This window comes from Drosophila grimshawi, unplaced genomic scaffold (genome assembly GCF_018153295.1).
Source record: "Drosophila grimshawi isolate 15287-2541.00 unplaced genomic scaffold, ASM1815329v1 contig_848, whole genome shotgun sequence".
Taxonomy (NCBI): domain Eukaryota; kingdom Metazoa; phylum Arthropoda; class Insecta; order Diptera; family Drosophilidae; genus Drosophila; species Drosophila grimshawi.
Window position 1 is genome coordinate 5,237,250 of NW_025063692.1, and position 24,181 is coordinate 5,261,430.

Genomic DNA, 24,181 nt, shown 5'->3' on the forward strand with positions numbered 1-24,181 from the left:
AAAGAATGTGAGAGCTGAAGAGAGATGAGTAAACTCATATATATATATATATATATATATATATATATAAATAAAATTTAAAGAGCATACATACTAGTTGCACCATCAATGTCGGCGGCGGATAGGGAACTTTTTTCGAATTCTATATAGCCTAAGATGCCAGATTGGCGGCTTAACAATATGTCGTGCAACTATCTGGCAGCGCTTCGCAAATTAATCGAGAGCTAAGGAGACACATATCAATGACAAATATCTACTAACAGCGTAGACTTATCGAATTAACAGAACTGAAAATTACCAATGATCTCTAACCAGAGTGCAGTACTTCGTAAATGAATCGAGAATTAACAGGCATATCGATGACAAAGAGTTAATTAACAGCATAGACTTATCGAACTAACAGAGATGCCAATTGCCAGAGATCTCCATTCAAAATGAATTATTAATCTACTAACAATAAAAATGTAAATAGAATTTATTGACAAATTAATGTAATCCATGGATGCGTACATACGAAATGAGCTAAGTGTGGACGGTAATCTGACACTGGAACAAGCGGCAATGCATTCCGCCAAATTGATCGCCTGGCTCTTGGATTGCCAGGATCAGATGATGGGCCAGAAGGAGGAGCGGGATCAGCTGGTACTCAATTATCTGGATGTGGAGTGCATGTTCAAGGCGACACTGTATCTGCACGAATGCTATGCGCAGCTGGGCGATCAGCTAGTGAAAGCAGTGCTCCTCCAATCCACTCAAGCACATGCGGTTATTAGACGCTACTACGACATGGATCGGAGGCAGTGCATCCGGGCGATGTGCGCCAATATTATTAATGGTACACTCAATGGCCACACGCTCGCCCCGCTCCTCTATAAAATGCACAAAGCGTATGCCCAACTCCAACCAGCCTGGGATATCATCAAGGATTTGGATTGGTCCGAGTTGAGCAGGGACAAGGAAGAGGAATATAGCCGGTTGAATGTCGCTGCTATGGAGCTGAATATCGATGTGTTACAAATGCATCAACTGGTGCGACGCATCTTTCGCCTAGCCACCGTGGAGCACATCAAAATAGCGTTGAAGCGTGCAATGACACTGATCTCCTCGGATTTGTGGCTGCATTTATTCCGGGAGAGCAAGGAGAGCATTCTCTACACACGCTGTTATCTGTTGCGCCACATGATCTGTGATATGCTCATCGAGGTGCAAGTGGAGATGGAGGACACTGCCTGCTCCAGTTTTGTGCAAAACATTTATCAGTTTGTTGTTTTTGCCAACAGCGGATCAAATTTGTCGCGTTTATTTTGCTGGTTGCGCCACGTACGCTTCGCTAGCGCCTTGGGAAGCTATTTCCATGCCTATTGGCTGCAACAATTGCCTCATTTGCAGGTGGATGACATACAATGTGCGCCAGAGGCGCCACTTGTATCCCTACCGCTGGACGAGATTTTATACTTGACACATTTGCTGCTCGCGCCCAAATCACCGTGCAGAAGCAGATTTTATCAGCAGCTCCAAACGCTTCCTGCGCCGCACCTGAATCGACTGATGCAACTGCTCAATAAGGTGGCCTATGTTTATAGCTAATAAAAGTAAAAAGAATTACATAACGCAAATTCAGATTGTTTTTATAAAGTAAATGCATAGTCAAATAAACGCCAGATGGCGCCCAAGTGCAACCGTAAGCAAACGTTCGCTTACAAAATGCAAAGTCCTATTACACATAAGAAAGTCGCCTATGCTTATAGCTAATACAAAACGAATTAAATATATAACACTATGCAGTAAGTGGCAATAACAAAATCAATATTGAAAAGTATAAATGCAATTTTTGCTGTGACACTAGATGGCGCCCTAAAATTACATCGTTCCACCTATCGGATTACAGTGTAAAAATTTGATTTAATTGCTTTCTTTCTAATCAATTTATACTTGTTATATTTTGTTTTAATCCTTTGGCAGATATTCATGCTTATCGCTAACAATTTTCACAACTTGTTCACCTCTTTCGGCGAGTATTTGTTCGATGTTGCGCTTGCCGTTGAGATCGGTGAACCAGTTGAGATTGTCGGCAATCAGATGATGATTCTCACAGCCCTTGCAGGTGACGATAATAACGCCCTTGTTGTAGGCAATCTTTGATATGGTCTCCATATTCCGCGTCTGGCACACTTTGCATGTGTAGATCAATTGCATTTTCGTTTGTAGCTCCGCCAGTGGTATGCTCTTGCTGACCACACGACTGGCCTCATCTTGCTGAAAGGAAAGAAAAGAGGATTGGGTATATTACTGATTGAGATCCACTTATTGTTTTGTTACTTACCGCTTCTGCTTGCAGCTTGTCGCTGAAGTTGCTGCGCTGCAGGCACGTGTTGTGTGTCTTGTTGTTGTGTGGATTTGTTGATATGGCCACCAAATGGAATGGACGCTGGGTGTGTTTGTTAGCATTGTAGATGGCTCGTGTGGCTGGCGCTAAAATGCGTTTGTACATTAATTTTAAGGTGCTCATCGTGCCTACGAAACGGACAAATAATCACTAAAATATATCGAGTATTATTCATTCATATATAATATCATTCATTGACAGACAGACTTACATGAATATTACCAACGGTGACTGTTAAATTAAAGTATATTGGCTTATTAAATATTGAATTTAAATTTATAAAGAATGCATGTACCTTTTATCATTTGGTTTATTTTGTATATATATGATGCGAATGATGATTTTATAAAATGCGTGACGAAATGATAAGATCGAATCGATATTTTAAACGATAGCTATCGATAGGTGTCATTGTTTTGCAACACAGGCATATTCAGACGGTTTATTAACACTTTTCGAAAAGCATTGAAATTGTTGAAATTGTTGGCAAAAACAAATTATATAAATCCAGAACAAAAAATGGCAACACGTGTTGTGGCAACGGCAACGGTGCGCGCGGTTACAGGACGTAAATTAATAGCAACGCGGGCCGCACTAACCCTGGTAAGTGTGTGTGATGAAATACACGGCTGATGAAGTAACAGTCAAAAGCCAAAAACGGTCCTTGCCTGATCAAAATATTGTTGTTTACATTTATTGCTTGATGTCTTCTTGTTGTTTTGGTTTTTTGCAGACTCCAGCTGCGGTACAAAGAATCAAATCGCTGCTGCACGACAAGCCAGATGTAGTAAGTTTATTCTGGATATATATGTATATGTATTTTGTATATATGCATGTTAATTATTGGAGTTGTTCCACAGATCGGTCTCAAAGTTGGTGTTCGCCAGCGGGGCTGCAATGGACTCTCCTATACACTAAATTATGCTAGCACCAAAGGTATGAAAATTCTACATTTATTATATATATTACGTGTGTGCATTAAATAATCGTACTGTGCTACTGCAGATAAACTGGACGAGGAGGTGCTGCAGGATGGGGTTAAGGTCTTCATCGACAAGAAGGCGCAACTATCTTTGCTAGGTAAGGCAAAATGTTACTATAATATTATAATATAGTCGATGCTCATATCACAAGAGTTATAATAATCTACATCATTTTTTTTTTTTGTGTTTTATTGCAGGCACCGAAATGGACTTTGTGGAATCGAAGCTGTCCAGCGAGTTTGTCTTTAACAATCCGAACATTAAGGGCACCTGTGGATGCGGCGAATCCTTTAGCATGTAGAGAATATATCGATGCTCTACAGCACCGCACCCGCCTCGCATCAACATCTAAATTATCTTAAGTTTATGTAGAGATTACAATACTTGTTGCTGTTTTTTCTCTAATTTTTTCGTTTGTTATTTGCGAAAGGCATCTGCTCAAAAATCATTTGCTAAGGTGCTCCCCAAATAATTGTTAAAGCTAATAGCAACTCAAGCAAATTGTGCTCTCAAAGAATAAATAAATATGCTTAAGTTTGTTTTGCTGTAGTTAAATTTTAGTTGTACAATTAAATAGCGAATTGGTCGGTAAGCGAATTACTTCAACTTGACTATGTGCATGTACTTAGGTTTATATCTTTAAAATTAAAAATACAACTACTGTGTGTATAAATATATATAGTTCAAATATAAAGAATCGAAGCAAAGATCAAACTTTAAGCTAAATCAATTGTCTTTTGTTTGCAACTTTTAGATTGCCATTTTTATTCCTAATAATATTTTGATGCCACTATGTTCACAACTGAGATTATTCCAATTGCAGCTATGTGATATATTTGTCAAGACGGAGACTAGTTAAGAGATTGATGATAATTATTATTATTATTATTTAATGGAGACAAAAAACACATACATACTTATAGGTAACTAAAACTAACAAAAATTAATAATAATCATTAATGAGCTAAGGTAGATGGCTTTGTAAGGACTTAGCGTTGCTGCAGGCCATGGATGCCGAACTCCTCGTAATCGTAGCGCGTGTAAGTGAACTCATCAAAGTTGGGACTGGTGGCGACCTCGCGTCCACCGTACCAGGCATAGCGCACCGGATCCTCAGGACAGATGAGCGACACCTCCAGATCGTCGGGCACAAGGGCGCGCAGATCGCGTTTGAGACGCGGCAGAAAGCCGGGAAACTGTGCACTACCGCCAACAATCAAGATGTTGAGCAGCAGCTCGCGATGGGCCTCCCACGGACACGCTTGGAGCGCGTCGGCAACTGCCTCCGGTATGCCTACCTGGCTGATGCCAATGTCTGAGGGATTGAAGAGCAGCTCTGGGACCGTAAAGCGTTCATTGCACAACGGCACCATCTGTTGCTGGTCCTCATCGTAACGCGGCTGGCCGGGCACACGGATATAGCCGCGCTTTACGGTCGTAAAATCGGGTAGCACATATTCGACGGCAACTTCCTTGCGCCGCTGTTCGCTTTGATGCACACTCATCGCATCCTTGAAGTCCTCGGCCACGTAGCAGACATCTTCCTTGATCTGATTGACAACATGACTCTCGTCCATCACATTCAGCTGGCGATACGAGATGAGCTCCTTGAGATGATTCGTTAACGCTTTGCCACCAATATCAATTCTCCGTATCGCCTCAAGCACTCTGCGGCCCAAAACGAATGGCACAATGTGCGTGAAACTGTAGCCAACATCGATGATGATGCAGTTAAGCGTTTGCATTGTCGTCCGCTCCTCGCTGTCCGCCACATAGTTAAAGGCAGCTAAATCGGCAGCGGTCGCCTTATACATGCCTCCAATCCGATATTCCTCGAACAGCATCTCGAGCATCGCCTCCTGAACGCTCTGAAAATTCATTTGCGGTTCAGTGATAACAATGGTGCGATTGTCCAGCGAACAGCCGATGCCATCCTTGCTGAATATGTAATCCCACACGGTCTTCTGGGTGTCCCAGTTCAGCAGATATCCACGCTGAAACGCGAGGATGTAGAAAAGCGCTGAGGTGTCGCGACATTCATCGATTTGATTGCCGACAAATGCGCGTCGACGTTCACTTTTCGCTTTCATAATGCAATTGGGCACAACTTTGGGCTCGTCCTGCGTTGCCAGTCCCACTTTGGCTGTGTAGGCACCATTGTCCAACACAACCACAGCCATATCAATTTGTTTATCAACTTTTCGGCAATGTGTGCGGCGGATATATACAAAGTTAACGCCAATGTTAATGTTAACGCAATATAGCCGCACATTAACATAGTACCTTATGTACATCGATTACGTCACACTAGACAGCAATTGTTTGTTTTTGTGCAAATTTCATAGTTAAGTTACGGACGTGTTGTCTTGTTTTCGTAAACAAACGTAAAAATATATATGATGGTGATATATGATATTTGCCATTCACAACACATAATTATATGTCTAGACTGACGTCACAAACAAAAGCTAAATTATTAGCAGTTGTAAACTTATTTAATGATCAGCTGTGAACGCAAGAAAGAGCATTAGTCAAAATTAACATATGTTAGCATAGCACAATTTTAACATTAGACAAGTACGCAGAATAACCACTTTGTGTGCAAAACAAACGTATGGGGCTCGATTGCATGTACGACACACAAAAAATAGTATCTTTGTTAATGGTAAACATTACGTAACATTTAACAATCTCAACTTAATTAGAATTACAGAAGTGGACTTAAAGAAATGACAATATAATAAGGCTTTAGGTTGCGCACAATGTTTGTTCAATTTGCTTGCACGATCTGTGATCAGCGTACTAGTTCATAACAACAGTCGATTAGCAGATCGTTTTAGCAAGTACAGACAGTTAACTGTTAATCGTTACAGCGCGCTAACAGCACAAAACCGCTGCTAGAAGTGCAAAACCGAATGAAGATAAAATATCCCATCTTTTTACGTTACGCAGTGTGCGGCGGCCAGGCGGCGCTTGTTTGCGCTTGTTCATCTTTTTTTTTATGTTCAATATTTCGTAGCATTCAAGCGACTCGCAACGAATATCAGATGTGCGTGTGTGTGTGTGCAGTGCAGTGCAGTGCGAGGCGGTGCTAGTGTGTGCGTGTGGATGTGCGTCTGTGAGTAGTGTGCGTGAAACGATGCCTTGTTGCCTGCTTGCCTGCGAATAGTAAAAGAGCGCCAAAGGCAAAGAACGGCTTGATCGACAGCAACAGCAACAGCAACAATAACAGAACGCAAGTGCGTGTGCTGTAAAGCAAAAACAGTTGTTGCCAAAATTAGCCGGCACACTCACAGATCACTTGTTTGAGTTCTTTCTTTCGCACACTCTTTCACTCTTTTTTTTTCTTATCGCTTCCGCCAAAAAAAAAGAAAAAAAAAAACAGAAAAAAATACAAGCAACAAGTCCGGGCAAAAGAAGCAGCAGCAGCAGTGCGTACAATAAAATGTCCACTTGACAGCAGCATCCTACACCCATGTGTATGTGTAAACAGGAAAGATGCGTAGACCGTCCGCGTTGAGTCGCAATCATTACTTTGTGATTGGTCTGCTGCTTGGACTGGTGCTTAGTTGCTATATACCGCAGAATATTCGGGAGCTGGTGCAGCAGGAGGAATGCCCACAGGAGGTGGCCGAAAATTTACTTATCGAACGATTTGGCCAGGATTTTGAGCCTCATTTGAATTTGATCAATAAGCCGCTGGCGGCTAAAAAGCCGGTAAGCCACCTCACTCTCTCTCTCAAAATCGATACATATTGTGCACGTGGTCCATGCGCCAATCAGAACGGGGAAATTGCGGAAAGTGCCAAATTGAGTCCTATGAGAAACATCTACTAATGCAAACGTGAGCAACGCATATGTCGTGTGTGTATTTATGTGTGTGTGTGTATGTTTACTTGTATTTGTATTTGTGCACATTGCTCATTATATCAAGCAATTTATTGACCTTCTTGCTTATCGCATTCGCTTGCGTGCTTCGCCTTCCCCTTTTGGGCATAAAACATACAATACACACATACATACATATGCGACAACGTCAGCGTCAGCGCAGACGTCACTTTTCATTTAATTCGGCTCAATTCAATTGCTGTTATCAACGCCTTCATTAATGCGGCAAATGTTCAGCCAAGCAACAAAGAAAAACAAAAAATACACAAAACAAAAAAAACCAACAAAAAAATAACCCTAACCAGCCACTTTTGCAGTGGCTCATTTTGAAGAAAAAGCAGACAATTAACACCCGGCGCGCAGCAGCAGCAGCAACAGTTTTAGAGTCATTGTGGTGTCATGCACTGTTAATGCTGCCCTCTGTAACTGCCTCCCTTGCACCCTTATGTTACACGATAGCAGTTACATTTTTGCCAATTTTAACAGTGAGCGCCAATTTCAGCATTGGTTGCACAAAATTTGATCAGCAACAATGAAATGAAAAAAAAATAAATTAAAAGAAAAATAACATGCGATCAACAAAAATTTCACTGGCGCGCGCATAAATTACATTTAAGTAAATAAACGCATTTCAATTATAAGCCAGAGCTGACCAAATAACGATAGCTGATACTTGCATTACGTATGTATTTGAATATATATATATATATAATATATGTATACATATATATGTACCTATGGCGGCATAAATCCGACGCAGCGAAATTTATTGAATTGAACACGAGAATACATGAAAAAATCAAACGAAAATCGATTAAACATTGTGTATATATTCAAACATGAAAACGTATATCTGTTTTTATACATTGTTACCGCTGGTTAAAGAGTACATTTGCTTTTTTTTGAAGCTAAAGACGTGCAACCTCTGGAATATATATATATATATTCGTCGACGAGGGGCTGGAAAATCGATAACATTGATAAGTGCAAATCGATAAAACACATTTGTCACAATATGATGTCCCGCAGGCATCGATATATATATATATTTCATGGTCACGCCCACATTTTCGACAGTATTCCTCAAATTTAAGATCTAGATTACGGCTGACACCTTTTATTGAATTCGTATTTATTCATTTATTTTTCTTTAAATTTAATTTTAGTTTTTTAATTTATATTTCTTTGAAAGGGTATTTGAAATTTTGTTGCGTTAAACATTTATTTGTTTTATTATTAGTCTTTGTTGGTTTTTTTTTTTTGTTTTGTTTTATTATTTTTATAGAGTTAACAATGCAAACGTTTGCGTTTCCATTAAGCGAGCAATGCGCAAAAAAATAACAAATTTATTAAGTTAATACACATTTTTGGCACTTTTATTTTTGGAAACTCAGTAAAACCAGTAATAATAATAATGCGCAATTGCTTGCAAAAAGAAAAGATAATAAAGAAATAACCTTAAGCGCTTGAGATAATTTTTACTGCTTCTGCTTTCTATTTGCTAATTATGGAATCAATATAAAAAGAGCTACATATTCTAGTTTGTTCATAGAACAACTTTATTTATAGTTTATTGTGTGAAAAAAATAGAATATAAACTCAGCTGCCTTTTTAAAAGTTTGAAGTTTGCCAGGAAACCTTAGGATAAATGGAATAGTATTTTCTGGTCGCTTAAGTCCAAATTTACATAAAAAAAACTCAAATACATGTGCACCAGAATTAATATTCAAATTCTCTATGATTATCAAAATAATATGTGACACATTTTAGCTATTTAAATTTTGAATCATGGACAATAAAACGATGTCTGGAACAATAATAAAATGTAACAACCAGTGTTGTGTAATAATGCGACATTAAAATGACTTGGCAAAATAATGATTATTATTATTATTATGATTTAATGGGCCACTGTTTGTGTGTGATTATTATTATTATTATTATTACTTTAATGTGCATGTGTTGCACGAGGGAAAGATAATGTTTAAAACTCGTTCGCACATAAAAAAAAAAACGAAAAATAAAACCAACAAAAAAAAAACACATAAAGCTGAGCAAAAAGTCGTTTCCCATTCACTTAATACAAGTAAATGACAATAACTTGAGTTTACTTAACTCGCTGTTGCCTAAGCACACATAAATCATAGCGTATATCTATATGTACACACACTTGCGATCAAGTTTATGTAGTAACAGTAGTACGAGATATAGAAAATTATTTTGAACCATTCAATTCTTGTTCCACATTTATTTGAAAATTTGAATTCATCTAAATTTACTCCTTCATTTATCCAATGGCAATGATTGACCGTGAGAGGGGTTTTATTTGACAGTAAAATGTAAGAATGAGTCGATGAGCTTTTGCAACTCCCAAAAATTAAATCGACAATATTGTGATTTGTTTGAATACTTAAATCATTAATCAACACTATTTGTTACTTTCCCCTATATTGAAATGGACTTCTCAAGTATCAGCTTTCCTTTGCCACACACCTTAATATCACCATAAAATTACCACGTCTTATTTAAAATGCTGCTCAAAATTTGTACATGCTAAAACTGCCCAGAAATATAGGAAAGATCTATTGCAAGTAATGGAATTGGTTATATGAAATATATATTTTACAGTATTATTATTTTGACCTGAACTGTATGCATATACATACATATATTTCTATGTGAGTAGGGTCATCTGTGTGTGTGTGTGTCCACACTGACTAAGTGCTTTGCTGACACAAAAAAAAAGAAGAGAAAAAATGAAAAGTGAAATCACATTGTCGACTGCGCACTTTGAACCTGTGACCCCCAAAAACGAAACACCGAGAAACTCTTAGCTCTATGCGGGTTTAATCTTTGCTTCCCTATAATCCGCTATACTCAGTGGAAACCCCATTTTCGAACCGACTTTGTCTTGAGTCAGATCTTTAATGAATTCTCTTAATTTTTTAAACACTTTAGAAATTCAGAAATCGACTTTGAAGTTTATCGCTTTTGTAATATTATTATTATTATTTTATTTTTTTTTACTAGTAACGATGCAGTCATAAATCAGAACTTCCTTTGATTTTTCCCTAGACAAATTTGCCTTGTAGTTTTTTCTAAACATTTTCGGCTTTTATTTTTCCCTAGACAAATGTGTCTTGTAGTTTTATAAAAATTGTCGGCTTTTAGTTTTTGGTTTATTTATATATATTTTTTTTTGAATGCCACACAAAAATGTCAATTGGCTATCCATGGATAAGACTACGTCGTCTGTGCCAGATAATGCGTCAGAATTTTGCCAAATGTTGTGAAGAGAAGCTCAACGCACAGATCAATATGGAACTAAAGGCATGCCATCAATATTTGGCCATGGTAAGCAACCAAAAATCGGCTAAATCGAAAAGATATACCCCCCTAAAATCCATCAATAGGCCTATCATTTCGATCGGGCCGATGTCAGTTCACCGGGCGTCCATGGATTCTTTTTGCAGGCCAGCGCCGAGGAGCGCCAGCATGCCGAGAAGATAATGAAGTACATGAATAAACGAGGTGGCTCCATTATTTTGAGCAGTGTACCGGAACCGTTGCCCAAATTTACCGATGCTTTGACGGCCCTGAAGCATGCCCTAAACATGGAACTGGAGGTGAATCAGCATCTGTTAGAGGTGCACGCATTGGCAAGCAAACAGAACGATCCGAATCTGTGCGATTTCATTGAGGCAAACTTTCTGCAGGAGCAGGTCGATGGCCAAAAGATTCTAGCCGATTTTATAAGACAGCTGGAACGGGCCCAGACAGATCTTGGGGACTATTTGTTTGACAAGTACATGATCTCGGCTGGAATGCACAACTCGGTGGCCAAGTGAACAATTGATACAAACAATATATACATTTCTACATATATATGTGTATATATAGAATTCTCAATTTGTGACACCTTAATTTACAACAAGTATGACTTATCAGTGTCCCAGTGTCGTCTATAAATAAACTGACTTATCAATTAGTGAGCACCCTATGAAGTCAACCTTGTGGCGATCAGCTGATCGGTAATATATCATTAATTAATGGGAATACATCATAATTAATGTTTATATACATTAAAACTGCTTCATCAGTATTTTAATAAGGAATAAATTGAATAGAAGCTCTCTCTCGAGTCTACGAATATAATCTTGTTTTTAAACTTGTTTTCGAATATATATATATATATATATATATATATATATATATATATATATATATATATATATATATTATATTCTTATGATGATTGTTATTAAAGTTAAATTGACTAATGGCTAAATAACTGATTGCTCAATAATTGTTTTCAACAACTCTTTCATTACGCACAGACTGGCAACCAGTTGCGTAGCGTTGCCATTCTTTTTACACATATGTATATTCCTCATTATTGATGTAATTTCATTTTGTTTATTAATAATATTCGTATTGTTGTTATTGATTAAACTATATTCGTATGATTATTTTCATTAAGGTCGTCTCTATGTGGCGATCCTTGCTTCTCATAATTGAATCGTTTTTATTTGGCAAAAACTGCCGCGCTCACTCATCTAAAAGTAGTTAATTGATCTTCTCGCAAAATATCCGATCTTTGTCAGATTTCATATATATATATATATATAAGCTGATGCTCTTTTGATTTACAATGTTCACCCAGATGCAAATTGTCTTTTGTTGTTGTTGTTGCTGCTGCTGCCTTAATTGAAAAGCGCGTCGCATATCCGGCTTAAGGCCCACATATCTACACATAGTTTTAGATATAGGTATGCATGTGTATGAATATATATATCTGAATAGTAGTGCACAATGACGATCTCAATTAATTGTCATGAGCGCGCGACAGAGTCGACCCAGCGACTTTTCAACGATCCACAACAGTTACAGCTATAGCACCACCGATCTGTAACAAACACACACACACACACATATATATATATATATATCTATATAGATATATATCTGTAGAAATGTGTAAAGCACCGCCTGCGCACGACTTTCAATTAAGATTTGTCAAATCCAATGCACAATTCACACACACTTGGCTCTTGTGCCCGATTGAAAACGAGCCGAGATTGAGATTGAGATTGAGACAGCATGCAATATATATCATTCTATAAACAAGTTTCTGCTTATCTATCTGTAACACACGTACACTTATTCTATATTCTATATAGCACTTGGGTGTTGCACAAAGCGATTTATAACCTAATGTTATGCCTACTTATTTGCACTCGACTTACTCGGAATCAATTGTGCTAATTTAGCAAGTATTTTCTACGCAAAACTATGCGGAAATATATAGGAAGCTGCTCCTCCACTTTTAGAGAAATGAGTCTAGACTCTGAGACTAGTAATAATCTTGGCAGAGCTGCACCAAAAGCTATGGCTGCAGTTGTTTGTCAGGCAGAGGCACAATAGATCTAAGCAGAATCATATTAATTTGACAAAAAACTGCTACGAAAGACCTCAAAAAACATTTAGCTTTTGACTTGAATAAATTCCAAATAACCTAATCTTATTGTTATATCTTGTATATGATCAGGATAATATATAAATACTAATCGACTCACTGGGATAGAATGAATACTGTCATTGTTCATTGTACTTCTTAAATTGCCGTAAATAAATTCAAAATAAAAACATGTTGCTCAGATTACTTGATTCAATTCAATTCATGCAAATATTTTAGATATTTTCTATTTTGTATGGTACAATTGACTTGACTTGAGGTGTGATTTGATCAATCGAGAACGCTTCGGCTAAATGATATTATTTCATTAACCCAATTACTAATGACTAATGTCGAGACACTGCCCCCTGGGCTCTCGCACCCATTTCCCCGCTCCAACGAAGCTGGCATCTGGCTGAATTTATGAATGGTACCAAAACAGACAATTCACATGCAAATAAAAACAAATAAAATGTGCACACATTATCAAATTACACATTAATTTTAACTGCAAGCAATTCAATTAATTGCCATTGCATCTGCATGATTCATATGATTCACAAGTATTCGACACTCAGCCATTGAATTCATTTAGCTCTCAAAGTAACAACCACATAATTGTGTAAACAATTATACATTTGGGTGAGTGCTTTGGGCAAAAGTTATCTTAAGATTAATTACACCCAATGCCAATTAGTGTGGGCAGAATTTTAAAACTAAAACGAAACAACAAAACTAAAAGTACAAAAGTTTACGTAGAAGCAGAGTTTTATTGCTCTTTTTGTAAATAACATATTTATAGTTAGTTTCTTTTCTTGATCATTAGTAACTATTTTAATAGCCTTGATTCTTGATACTGCGAGTCGTAATTGAACTTATAAACCGTCTAAACTTTAATTCTTTATTGTCTGAATCATCATCAACAACATCAATTCTTTTTTGTGAGGCTCCAGTTGGACGACAGTCATCCAATTGGAAATCCAAATCGGGCTGGCAGCAAACTGCGCACAAACCAATATACATAATTCAATATCTATGTTTAATTAAATTTATGGCACATTGAAATTGGAATATTGTCGATTTTGTTGTTGTTATTGTTCCTATTTTTCTCTGCTGTTGTTGTTGCTGTTGCTATTGTTAACTATTCGCTTCTTCCTCGCTGATAAGGCAGCTTACTGATAACGTTTTAAACTTGGCCAAACTAACTGCCTTTACTTACTGACTAGCTAATGTTGGTGGCTACAGTTTGCAACCATCAATTGAAATATGATCAAATATTACGAGTATTTGTATACCCTGTATACCCTGTATATGCATTAAAGAGCTGGCCAAGACTGCAGCGTTTTACTACACTCAGAAAAGAAAACGCTGTTGAAATGTAGGAAATAGTTGAATTAAGTTAACTTGGCTTGGATTGGTTAAAGACTTGTCTACAGGGTATCCCCTAGTCGTTTTCTCGCTCTGTCTCTCGTCTCTCTTTCCAGTAGTTAGTGTTTTACTTCCGTTGGCTGCTGTTACGTCACAAGGTTGTTTTTATTGTCTTTTGCTGTTATCGAGGGCCCAAAATAACGATTCCAACAATGAACAAATTGAAAGTTTCACAGACACGTGTGCCACATAAATGCAACAAATATCAATTCTTTGTGGCTTGCGGTTGGCAAGTGACATCGGCTCAGACATTGGTAAGAAATCACTTTATTTTTATACTCGCATATCAAGCTATATTTTATCAATGCCGGCCACTGTTGCGCGAAAATCGATACAAATCGATATCCGATAGCGATAAAAGACACCATTGTAAAGATATTGCCTTCCAATTGCTAAATAATTTACCCAGATATATTATTGAGCGACTGTGAATATTTCATCAAGAGCAAACTACATTTTGGTTGAACAAACTACTATCTCTTTATGCGAGCCCTTGTCAAAGTTCATGCCAGCTGACATGCGCCTTATCAACGACTAGTTTTCGCAAAATAAAGACTTACATTTTGAAGGATGGAAATTACTGATTGATTGATTAGATCGTGTTGGTTTGACAGGATGAGCTGGTTGGTTGTAATTCATATCAAAGAGTTTTGACTGACTTTAAGGCTTTAAGGCAGCTTGAGCACTTTGTAAGGAGAGTGGGTTCTCTGAGAACTGTGCTTCTATTGCGAATTGTTTGCGTTATGTTTGAGTAAGCACCTGCTATTGTTAGATTAGACTGTTTGCTGACTCAGTGGTACACTTCTCCAAAAATGTTTGTACTTGATTGCCATTTATTCGGGGCACTCATAATTCAAACGAAATTGTTAAATGCCAAAGCAAATTCATGTTGTAGATCGTACGATCAATTTTTGCGTTCGATTTTGAAAATTCGCGGAATTTTCATACGTCATCCATCATTTTCACAAACTTCTCTCCACCTCATCCTCTCCAAAAGCAAAACAGACATATTTAGGAAAGTATTTTCATTTACCCCACCACAAAAAAAGAAGAAAGAAAATAAAAAAAAATATGGTAAATAAAATTTTCATTTTGTATACCCTTGCAGAGAAGCAGGTATTATAATAATGTCGTGAAGTTTGCAATGCAGATGATGAAATACATATATTATCGAGTTGAGATACAGCCATATCTGTTTTCCATATCTAGTTCACATGAGTCCATTCAGTTTTAGAACTATCTTGATGAAGCTTACAGCATATATCCGTCTGTAGGAGCTGCATTACCTATAGCTGCCATAGGAACAATCGGTTCAATTTTAAGCGCTCTTATGAAAAACCAAATAAATAAGAAAGTCATCTACAACTAAAAAAAAAAATATAGAAAAAATCATATTTTTGGAAATTGTTTAATGTAATATAATATTGAGAAAAATGTTGTTTTCTTACATTTCGAAATTATTTTTAAAAACATGAAAAACCTTCGAATCTTTAGGGAGACTTTCTGTGCTGAGTTAATAACATATGGATTATATCCAAATAGGGTATATAATGTTCGGTGTGACTAAGATAACTGTTCTTGTGCTGTTTGTTCTGCAAGTCGGGCAAGTCGTTCAAATATGTTTACCTGTTTTCTGTTCTCTGTTTGTGTTTAGATATTTACACAATTAATTGCGTACCGGTGGTGTCGATGTAGATGTGGATGTGGATGTGGCTTCAGTTTTTAGCTCGTGTGGCATAAGGTGCCCGTAATTTAAGCACAAGGTCATCTGGCTTTTGCATACGAATTTGTTGTCGAAAGAGAGGGGCAGGGGAAGATTGGATTTTAATGAGTGCATTGGCCATGTCGTCGCTGGCTCGTTAGCCAATAATAATTCAATTAATATCCCATTACAAATGTGAACACTGAGCCTGATACCCTGTATAATTCCAGCGAACATTTGATCCGTATTTGCTTGATCAACGCCTTTGGTATGTCTATAATTCTAACATCTTTATTGCAACAATCACCGAATTGGGTTTAATTGACTCTACTGATGCTATAATTATATATATCAGTCGATAACTTCCGATTCTTATCTTATTTGTCAAAGTTACAAGCCTTAAGCATATTTATTATACTCTGTCATTGAAGATTGAAGAGTATATTGGTTTTGTGGAAGCGATAGACTGGAACGCTGAAATATTTATTTGTCGACAAAGTTTTGACCTTGGCGGGTTACGTCAACTGGGAGAGCTGGAAAATCGATAGCATCGTTAAGCGTAAATCGATAAAATCACATTTATGCCACAATTTGAAAGCTAGAATCAGCGAACTTGGAATCGTCAATACCTATTATCTTGTGCAGTTTTTAAGCTAGAGTCACCAACATTTTAAGGCTGCATTAATGTTGATCTTTGTCGAACCGCAAACCTCGCAAGAAGTTTCTTGCTCACCAATTATTAGCTAGCATTACTCTGGCACCAGAGTATTCTGCAGTCGGTAAAGATCATTTGCAGCGATCTCACTGGTTTTTATATCTATTTATTTAACCCGGACATAGAAGTCTATTAAAGTAACGATTCAATTAAACTAATTGAAAAATAAAATTAAATATTTTAATATATATTATTATTTATTATATTTCTAACAATTGTTAGCATAAGAATGATTTGTTTGACATTACCGGGTATATCACCGTCGCTCATCTAAAGCACTTTCAGTCGGCACTAACTAGTATATTATTTTCAGCAATCAGCGCTAATTGTCGTCTGTTTCAACGCTAGCCTAAAACCGATTAGACAAATACTAACTGACAGTTAGCAGCTAACTTTGGCTAGCATTAAGCCGCACGATTGCAGTTCAAGGGTCAGAGTCAGGTGTATTTCGTATCTGACGTCAACGTTAATCAACGACAGAAAAACCAAACACATTGTATAAATGTGTATTACTAAGTCAATCTTGTGCAAAGGCCGTGTGTTTTACGATGCCCATAAAAAATAAACAATTAAAAGGTACGCGCAATACTCGGTCATATCATCAAATAAAATTTGAAATCATTTAACTGCCGACGAGAGAAACAAAAAAAAAAAAAATGCGAGTTTACTTTAAAGTTTCAACTAAACCAAAGCTGAGATTTACATTGAAACAAAGTCCAAACCCGATTTTAGTTGTCTACTAATGAAGCTCTATAAGTTAAAGTAGTCCGTTGTTGACCTAATCGAAAATAGGTATAATGAAGTTGTTCAAAAGGGTTTGACAGGCCGTAGGAAGAAATCAGACCCCATAAAGAATATATATGCTTGACTAGCAAAAAAAAAATCGAATATATATATATATATATATACATAATATAAATGCATATAATTTATATATTTATACACTATCATCTGCATTTTTTCAACATATTGAATACCGAACATTAAAAGGAATTGGGGCTCAGGATCGAGGTCCTTTCGAGCTCCTTTCGAGCTCTCTCGCTTTGTGAATTGTGTTTGTATTGCTCGAAGAATTATGAATCGAGGACAACAATAAGTATTTTGTGCCCATTAAAATAATCTAGTCAGACAGACAACAAACAACTGCACGTTTGGGCACTTGAAATATCCAAGTGGAAGTGGTGGGTACTCAAAGTGATGGTGATGATCATGATGATGATGATGATGATAAGATGATTATAAGATGATTATGTTATTCAAACTGGCACATAAAAAGTACAAGTTTTCATTCGCTCGAATGCGTAAAAATGGAAGTTGGCAATCTTAAAAATTAGTCAGCGATACTGAATATCTTCGTGTATGTCTATTTAGGTTTTCTTGGGTAAAGGGTTCAACGTGCTCCATAAAATGTTTATGATTGCACTCGTATGAAATGAGTCGTATATTATTCAGTTTTTTTTTGTTACTGGAATACCTCTCACGAGAAAATAATTCGATGAGCAGGCAATATGAGAAACTACTGCAAAATAGTGGTAACTGGTGGTAACTGTAAATAAATACTATATACACGTAAGTTAGTTATTAGTATTAAATAATATATGGTAACTGTAAATAATGAAGATTAGTTCACCACACTATCATTTATAGCTGCCATATATAAACTATCGGATAAGCGATTGTTTCTTGAAAGAACTATTCAATTCAATAGTTATGCGTTGAATATTATGTCAAGGTATATTTACATGCCTGACTAGAGGGATGTATCTTTAAAATTGTAGTGGGTTTTCTTTCCATCAGAGATCGATTTTTATCGATAATCACTAAAGCACTTTTGATGCCTGTTTCCCCGAAATTCATGCTTAAGCGCTGACAAAAAACTGTTGATCTGTAAAGTAAACATTCCTTATGCAACAAACGAATCTGATTTGGGTCGACCTTACATTTAATTAATATAACAACTACCTTTTTAGGGATTATGTGCTTCAACTCCAACTCAGATTTCACATTTGTTTTTTTGTTTCCGTTTTTTTTTAATGTTTTTTCTGGCTAGGTAAAAAATGTGATGCGACCGCGTTATTACTCATCGGAGCTGGGCATTCGGGAGAAGATATTTATCGGTGTGATGACGTCACAGGAGAACATCAACAGTTATGCGACAGCCTTCAATCGCACCACCGCCCACCTGGTCAACAAGATCAAGTTCTTCATCAATGCGGACAGCGTGAAGACGAACTATCAACTGAAGAACATCGTCGGTTTCACCGATACCCGCGAGAGTCGCCGTCCCTTCTATGTGATCAAATACATAGCCGATAACTATCTGGACGATTACGATTATTTTCTGCTCGTGCCGGACAATGTGTATGTGGATGCTCGCAAGCTGAATGCGCTGCTCTATCACATGAGTATCACCTTCGATTTGTATATGGGCAGTCCACGCGCCGAATCCAAGAAAGACAATGAAAATGTCGATAATGCTGACAATGCTGCCAATCATAATGACAATGACAATGACAATGCTGCCAATGAGTCAAATGATGATAATTCGGATGGTGCTGGTGCTGGTAGTGCCTCGGAAAGGGGTGGAGGCAGAGGACTCACAGATCGCAATTATTGCGCCTTGGAGGCGGGCATCCTGCTCAGCAGCAGTGTCATCCGCAAGATGCGCAACAATCTGGATCGATGTGTTCGCATCGGCATCACAAATGATCACAGTGTCAACATTGGACGATGTGTAAAATATGCGAGCCGTGTTGCCAGCTGCCAGGACACGTTTCAGGTGAGAAAAAAAAATACCACAAATCGAAAATGACACGATGAATTTGATTTTGAACGTGGAACTGTTTGACAATGTAATAAATGCACAGCTCCTGCTAGCTGAGCAGCAGCAGCAGAGAAAAATGTGTTCCGCATTCGCAGTTTGACATTCACTCTGCTCAAGTGCAATGTTAAATTACACCATCCATTAACAGGCAGACATAATAAGCAGCAGCAACAGCGGCGGCAGCAGCAGCAGCAATGTTTAGCAGCAGCTATTCAACGTTTGAGCAGCACTGCTGTCTGCAGCACATGCATGCCACTATATGTATATATATATATATATATATATATATATATATGTATTTGTGTGTGTGTGCAAGTTAATTTGCCCGTTTGCTTGTCGTGTGATCTTTTCTACACACGCCGTTTTATTTATTTAAACAATTTGCAGTTGACTAAAAAGACGTACGACAAACACACACACACACATAGAACGAACACACAAAAAGAACACAAAAGCTAAAATCAGTTCATTGATACAACAAAAGTGACCCTGAAAAGAGCAGCAACAGCAGCAGCAGCAGCCGCCGCAAAACAGAAAGAGGGCTAGGCCAATAAGAGAGAGCGAGAGAGAGAGACAGAGAGACACAGAGGGAAAAACGAAAGCAACTTTAAAGTATTCATTTTGTTGCAGGCATTGGTTGGGGGCAGCTACCAGCAGCTGTTGGAGTAACATCACAACAACAGCAACCACCACTTGATGGACAGTTTATTTAATTTTCAATCAACGTTCGAAGAATTTCTTGAATGTGAGGAGTTGGGCGAGGGAAGGGTTAATAGACAACATAAAATGACGTTTGCTGCAGTTTGAGCTGCACTGTTGTTGAGTCGCTGTTTGTGAGCCACTGCTAAGTATGCTTGCTTTATTTGCACTGCAACTAATATTGGCCAATTAAAGCCGCTGCTTACTTCTGCACTTGCTCTTGCCTTTGCTCTTGTTCTTGCTCTATTTATAACAGCGGCAAATCTCATTTTGCACACGCAATTTAGCTAGAATTGTTTTATACGTAAATCAAGATACATAGTAGGGCTAAGAACTTGACGCACGTTTTTCTCATGAATTTCATTCATTTGTTTGGATTTGGGGTTTATATTTATGCGGCTACTGCCAGGCACCGTTAAATGATTTATGTACATATGTATATTATATTATGTGTGCATGTGTGTGTGTGTGCATGTGTGTGTGTGTGCGTCTGTGTGTGGAGAGTGTTCATTTCATTAGCTTTTGCTTCAATGTTAAGTAGACCTTTAAATAATGTTATAATGTATGTTCATGTATGTTTGCATGTATGTTGTGTGCAAGGTATTTAATAGTCGAACACTTGTCTACTTGTTGCTGCTGCCAACTTCAAAAGTACCGTTACAGCTTTTGTTCCTATGGCTTCTTGGGCGCATCTTGTATTCGCTTCTTTTTTTTTTCTTCTGCTGTCATTTAAATTGATTAATGTGCGCCAGCAAATTAACTAGTTGCATTTGCTGAGTGCAAAAATGGTTTATGATGCGCTGCCTGCCAGCAGACGGAGATACAGAGACAGACAGAGAGAGAGGGAGATTGAGTCTGTTGACGTCTGTCAAACTTCAAACATAACTCGCATCTAACGAACTCTTAACATGGCAATGTTAATTTAATTATGCAGCCGCTGCTATTGCTGCTCCCCCCTCCCCGGCTTCCCGTGGCCATCCTCACCGCTCCTGGAAATGGAAATGGGAGCAGCAAAAATGCCGCCGTCTGCTGGGTTTTGTTGAGTTTGGGATTTTAATGGGAGGGTAAAAGCGATTCGCATGCTCGTCGTCAATAAAGGAAGTTTATTGTTTATTGTGATCTGTCAAACACATGTTCGGAACTGAATCACGGTCTGGGTTGCAACTGCCACTGCCACGTTTTTCGTTTTTTCCCTTGTACATATGTTGTATGTATGTACATTATTTCATTTTATTATTTTTTGTGTTAGAAATGAATTTCATGGTCAATTTGACGGCGCCAAACATAAAAAAAAGAAGAAAAACAAATGCATTCTATTTAGTCATTTCGCTTTTTGGCATCTAATTGAACACAGGGTATGCGTCAGTATAGCTATGCTTTGAATACGAAATCGCGCCAATTTAAGGATCTCAGCATACTGGCCAAGGAGGAAGCATTTCGGAATGCGAGCACCGTTTATCCCGTGCACACACCCGAGGATTTCTATCGTCTGCATGCATATTATTCCAAGGTGAGTACTCGATTCGATTCGACTCTTTTAAGTGCTGCTAAAATTGTGCTGTTAACACTACGTGACGCTGTTAAGCGCTTACTGTTAACCGTTTGCTGTTAAGAGAATTGCATTTACAACGGAAATTCAAATAGTATATTTAAATAATATAATTTTAAAAAATATATAAATATAAAAGTGATTTGATTTGATTTGGTGCAGCATCATCTGGAGCTGGTGCAACAGCGTGGCTATGCGCTCGAACAAAAATCGTATCGCATTGCGAACGGCAGCATCTCCAACAAAATACTCGAGATCCGTTGGCCCCTCGGCGTGCCGCCGCCCAGTGCGCCGGAGACACGTCACGACATGCTCATGTGGCAGCTGTTGAATCAAACACACAGTTTTCTGCCCAATGCGAATGCGGATCATGCTGTTGCCGCACTGAGTCGCATCGAGGCCCTCGACTTTGCCAAAGTGCTGGAGATAGCGCTACAGTATGCGGCAGAGAAATATCCCCGGCTGCGATATCACAGCATGCACAGTGCTTATCGTAAATTTGATGCGACACGCGGCATGGACTACCAGCTGCACCTCAATCTCTACGAGAGCAACACGCCCAAGCGTCTGATCCTCAAGAGCTTCGAGGTGGTCAAACCACTCGGACGCGTCGAGGTCGTACCATCGCCGTATGTCACGGAGAGCATACGGATCGCCATCCTTGTGCCATCGTTCGAGCATCAGGTGCCAGATGCTCTCGATTTTGTGGCCCAATACGAACGCATCTGTATGCACAATCAGGACAACACCTTTCTACTCCTGGTAGCAAATTCTCGAATTGTAGTTGTCGAGAAGTTCCCTTTACTTATGTTCTGTTCCCTTTTTGCTGCAGATCTTTCTGTATCGCTTGAATTCGCCCAGCAAAGGGGATGATGATCCCTTCAAGGCACTGAAGAAACTGGCCTTGGACTTATCATCCAAATACAAGACAGATGGTTCAAGGATTGCCTGGGTATCCATACGTCTGCCGCAGCAATTGAGTGAGCCGGTAACTCCGGATGATTGGCTACTGCACGCCTCCATGTACGGGCCGAGGCAGTTGCTCAGCTTAGCTGTCGCGGATCTGGCGTTGCCCAAACTGGGACTCGAGTCCCTGGTGCTGCTGGCCACACCAAGCATGCTCTTTCGCACCGATTTCCTCAATAGGGTGCGCATGAACACGATCCAGGGCTTCCAGGTGTATGCGCCCATCGGATTCCAGCTATATCCGTGCACCTGGGCGCAGTTCTGTAAGGATTGCGATACCTGCGATATTAGCCAGAGCAGCGGCTACTTTGATCGACATAATCACGATGTCATCGCCTTCTACAGTCGCGACTATGTTCAGGGTGAGTGAGAAACAGAGAGAGACAGAGAGAGAGAGAGACAGGAAAAGAGAGAGTGAGAGAGCGAGATTGAGATTGTGAAGGAGCGGAGAGAAAGACAGAGAGAGGAGAAAGAGGGAAAGAGTTAGATAGACAGGAAGGCAAACAGATACATAAAGAGATTAGGAGACAGAAAGAGATAAAGAGAAAGAGATAAACAGATATAGATGCTAATCAATGTGATTATAAAAGGGGTAGAATGGTCTTGTGCACAATTATGTGACAGGTAGAGTCCAAGCCCGTAAGGTATATATATATATTCTTGATCAGCAATAAACAACTAAGTTGATATAGCCATGTCCGTCCGTCTGTATGAACACTTTGATCTCGGATCGGCGACTGTATGAAGTATTCTTCCGGCGCAGATCAAGATCGCTTCATTTTATCGATAACTGCCTGCGTTTCTCGAATATCGATAATTTTCAATTTCCAATAAGTTATGTATATATTCCCATATTTTTCACAAACTGCCCAAGTTTCTCAAAGATCTATATATTCTCCTCCTTTTTTTTACTCTGCTAGTGAAATGGAAGCACTTCCACGCATGCTTACATTTTGGCAATAATACTATAATAATAATCGTATCAAATATCGCTTTTCCTAATGGTTTTTCTTTGTTTTTTTGCTTGCCTGTTTTGTGTGCTTACAGCTCGGAAATTAATGGATACGCAGGGTTTGCCCATCATGCGCAGCGATCTGGACATTGAGCAGCTGCTGCAGCACAGCCCAACGGCTGGAGGTGTCGAGAGCATCCTGGACATGTTTGTCGCCGCCCAGCACACTGTACATATATTGCGCGCTGTCGAGCCCCATTTGCGTTTCGGTTTGGATGTGCGCCACCATTTGGCAAGGGGCGGAGCCATGCCCAGCACTTTGCCAGCGAAATGCGGACGGGTGCAGTGCATCCATTTGGCGTCGCGCAAACAAATCGGCGATGCCATCATTCGCTACGATGACAAAAGTATTCTGCAAAAGTAAAACAACGTTGCAGGATTATTTCATTTCGTCAGTTCCTTTCTAAAGTGTGTGTCTGTGTGTATGTCTGTATGTGTGTCTGTATGTGTGCTTGCCTAATTTTAGACAATTTTTGTTGTTTTTTTTTAAATATTTTTTTTTGTAAATGCCTTGTTTTAAAGTGAAACTTTTAATGCTCAAAATGGTAGGCAAGAATTGTTATATAATTAAGTG

The 24,181-nt window shown here is 38.6% G+C and overlaps 6 protein-coding genes across 6 annotated transcripts; 4 read left to right on the top strand and 2 right to left on the bottom strand.

Moving 5' to 3' along the window:
* Positions 1–373: 373 nt before the first annotated feature.
* On the top strand, positions 374–1,709 carry LOC6566323. Its single transcript, XM_001991998.3, has one exon. It carries the CDS (start codon positions 499–501, stop codon positions 1,585–1,587), a length of 1,089 nt encoding a protein of 362 aa, XP_001992034.1. The 5' UTR covers positions 374–498; the 3' UTR covers positions 1,588–1,709.
* Positions 1,603–2,706, bottom strand: LOC6566295 (uncharacterized protein C24H6.02c). The gene is made up of 3 exons (XM_001991999.3): positions 2,598–2,706; positions 2,324–2,536; positions 1,603–2,256 (listed from the first exon to the last, which is right to left on the bottom strand). The coding sequence occupies exons 2-3, from the start codon at positions 2,507–2,509 to the stop codon at positions 1,948–1,950; spliced, it is 495 nt and encodes a 164-aa protein (XP_001992035.1). The 5' UTR covers positions 2,510–2,536; positions 2,598–2,706; the 3' UTR covers positions 1,603–1,947.
* A 121-nt stretch (positions 2,707–2,827) lies between these two features.
* Positions 2,828–3,908, top strand: LOC6566296 (iron-sulfur cluster assembly 1 homolog, mitochondrial). The gene is made up of 5 exons (XM_001992000.3): positions 2,828–2,989; positions 3,120–3,173; positions 3,247–3,322; positions 3,392–3,466; positions 3,567–3,908. Exons 1-5 carry the CDS (start codon positions 2,906–2,908, stop codon positions 3,668–3,670), a joined length of 393 nt encoding a protein of 130 aa, XP_001992036.1. The 5' UTR covers positions 2,828–2,905; the 3' UTR covers positions 3,671–3,908.
* Positions 3,909–4,279: 371 nt separating this feature from the next.
* On the bottom strand, positions 4,280–5,766 carry LOC6566297 (actin-related protein 6). Its single transcript, XM_001992001.3, has one exon. It carries the CDS (start codon positions 5,661–5,663, stop codon positions 4,359–4,361), a length of 1,305 nt encoding a protein of 434 aa, XP_001992037.2. The 5' UTR covers positions 5,664–5,766; the 3' UTR covers positions 4,280–4,358.
* Positions 5,767–6,751: 985 nt separating this feature from the next.
* LOC6566300 (chondroitin sulfate synthase 2) lies at positions 6,752–24,065 on the top strand. Its single transcript, XM_032738827.2, has 6 exons — positions 6,752–7,086; positions 18,608–19,336; positions 21,435–21,590; positions 21,792–22,391; positions 22,462–22,957; positions 23,643–24,065. The coding sequence occupies exons 1-6, from the start codon at positions 6,868–6,870 to the stop codon at positions 23,969–23,971; spliced, it is 2,529 nt and encodes an 842-aa protein (XP_032594718.1). The 5' UTR covers positions 6,752–6,867; the 3' UTR covers positions 23,972–24,065.
* On the top strand, positions 10,363–11,249 carry LOC6566299 (soma ferritin). The gene is made up of 2 exons (XM_001992003.2): positions 10,363–10,611; positions 10,671–11,249. The coding sequence occupies exons 1-2, from the start codon at positions 10,474–10,476 to the stop codon at positions 11,103–11,105; spliced, it is 573 nt and encodes a 190-aa protein (XP_001992039.1). The 5' UTR covers positions 10,363–10,473; the 3' UTR covers positions 11,106–11,249.
* Positions 24,066–24,181: the final 116 nt, after the last annotated feature.

Bases quoted from the DNA above. Each gene is read 5' to 3' on its own strand.
- LOC6566323 (XM_001991998.3), top strand. From the start codon at position 499: ATGGATGCGTACATACGAAATGAGCTAAGTGTGGACGGTAATCTGACA.
- LOC6566295 (XM_001991999.3), bottom strand. From the start codon at position 2,509: ATGAGCACCTTAAAATTAATGTACAAACGCATTTTAGCGCCAGCCACA. The intron at 2,257-2,323 runs GTAAGTAACAAA...CTTTCCTTTCAG, and splicing joins ACAAGCTGCAAGCAGAAGCG to CAAGATGAGGCCAGTCGTGT.
- LOC6566296 (XM_001992000.3), top strand. From the start codon at position 2,906: ATGGCAACACGTGTTGTGGCAACGGCAACGGTGCGCGCGGTTACAGGA. The intron at 2,990-3,119 runs GTAAGTGTGTGT...GGTTTTTTGCAG, and splicing joins CGCGGGCCGCACTAACCCTG to ACTCCAGCTGCGGTACAAAG. The intron at 3,174-3,246 runs GTAAGTTTATTC...GTTGTTCCACAG, and splicing joins TGCACGACAAGCCAGATGTA to ATCGGTCTCAAAGTTGGTGT.
- LOC6566297 (XM_001992001.3), bottom strand. From the start codon at position 5,663: ATGTACATAAGGTACTATGTTAATGTGCGGCTATATTGCGTTAACATT.
- LOC6566300 (XM_032738827.2), top strand. From the start codon at position 6,868: ATGCGTAGACCGTCCGCGTTGAGTCGCAATCATTACTTTGTGATTGGT. The intron at 19,337-21,434 runs GTGAGAAAAAAA...AATTGAACACAG, and splicing joins GCTGCCAGGACACGTTTCAG to GGTATGCGTCAGTATAGCTA. The intron at 22,958-23,642 runs GTGAGTGAGAAA...GTGTGCTTACAG, and splicing joins CAGTCGCGACTATGTTCAGG to CTCGGAAATTAATGGATACG.
- LOC6566299 (XM_001992003.2), top strand. From the start codon at position 10,474: ATGTCAATTGGCTATCCATGGATAAGACTACGTCGTCTGTGCCAGATA. The intron at 10,612-10,670 runs GTAAGCAACCAA...ATCCATCAATAG, and splicing joins GCCATCAATATTTGGCCATG to GCCTATCATTTCGATCGGGC.